At 42.7% G+C, this 1,248-nt stretch overlaps 1 protein-coding gene across 1 annotated transcript in view; it reads left to right on the forward strand.

Annotated features, from left to right (window-relative positions):
• clstn2b (calsyntenin 2b) overlaps nt 1-1,248 on the forward strand; it is a 61,987-nt gene that overhangs the window by 12,153 nt on the left and 48,586 nt on the right. Inside the window, exon 2 of the mRNA XM_016552174.1 lies at nt 858-980. Within this exon, the coding sequence (XP_016407660.1) occupies nt 858-980 (123 nt within the window). The remainder of the gene's footprint in view (nt 1-857; nt 981-1,248) is intronic.

Here is a 1,248-nt window from a genome sequence, read left to right on the forward strand (position 1 = left end):
GCTGTCAATACAGCAGACAAACCAATGGGCCACTGGCTGCTCGCTGTCCATGCGTGATGGCCCTTGGCAAAAAAAATTAAAAAATTCTGTCGGCCCACCGGGAAATGCCCGGTATGCCAGATTACCAGTCCAGCCCTGGTTGTAGCCCTAAAGGTAATGATACACTGGGCAACTTTTTGAGCAATGTTGCTGGGCAATGTTGCCGTCAACGGGCAACCAGGTGAGACACAGGGCCCACGACCGATCTAAAGTATCCAGATAGAAATTTGTTGCCCATTCTCAATGGTAAAGTCCCCAAGCAACATCGCTTGGCAATGTTGCCCAGCCAAATCCAAAAAAGTTGCCCCGTGTATCATCACCTTTAGGTCATACAACACCTTAACATTGTTGTGTGATGCTTACAACAACCTGTGTAACTCCTTAAATAAACACTGAAGAAAATCTGGCTTGCATTCTTTCCTTCTTTCATTTTTGATTAAGAAAGAAAAGTCCAGTCAGCCTGATCAAGCACGGTGCAAAGGTTGACAGTAGAAGAAACAGGCCTGGAAACTATTTCATGCATTGATTGAGATGGAAGCGCAACTGAGTTAACCAACTGTTTTAAACAGGTTAAAAAAGATTAAAGTACACTTTAAAAAATAAAGGTTCCAAAAGGGGGGTTTCGCAGCATTTCTACTATTGAGTGGCATTCATGTCAGTGTGCATTGACCGAACAGTATTCTGAGAATCATGCCTCTGTGAACATTACAGAGGGTGCAATCTTGTGTTTAGAGATGCAGAAGTATTTCAAAACAGATTCTCAATGGTTTGATTTCAAAGTAAATCAAAGATCTTATCTCTCTCTTCCTCTTTCTAAGTGAATAAGCACAAGCCGTGGATCGAGAGCTCATACCACGGCGTCATCACAGAAAACACAGATGTGGTTCTGTTGGATCCTCCTTTAGTGGCTCTGGATAAAGACGCACCAGTTCCATATGCAGGTAAGAAAGCAAGAAATGAGCGCTTTATAGGCTACTGGGTTTGTAGTACAGCGCTGCACACACATTGTTCCTGAGGCAGTCTCAGCTGATGAGTGTGTTTGTGTTTGTGTACTCCATCTGTTCTTTCTGATTATTAGATGCTTTATGCTTTTCCAGATCCCCTGCTGGTTGCCAGATCACACTGCCAATGTATCAGATACTCCAGCTGAACTATATTTCTCTGATACACTTAAACTGAGTCTCTATCTATCTATCTATCTATCTATCT

Source organism: Sinocyclocheilus rhinocerous, unplaced genomic scaffold (assembly GCF_001515625.1).
Source record: "Sinocyclocheilus rhinocerous isolate Xijiao unplaced genomic scaffold, SAMN03320098_v1.1 scaffold1126, whole genome shotgun sequence".
Lineage (NCBI taxonomy): Eukaryota > Metazoa > Chordata > Actinopteri > Cypriniformes > Cyprinidae > Sinocyclocheilus > Sinocyclocheilus rhinocerous.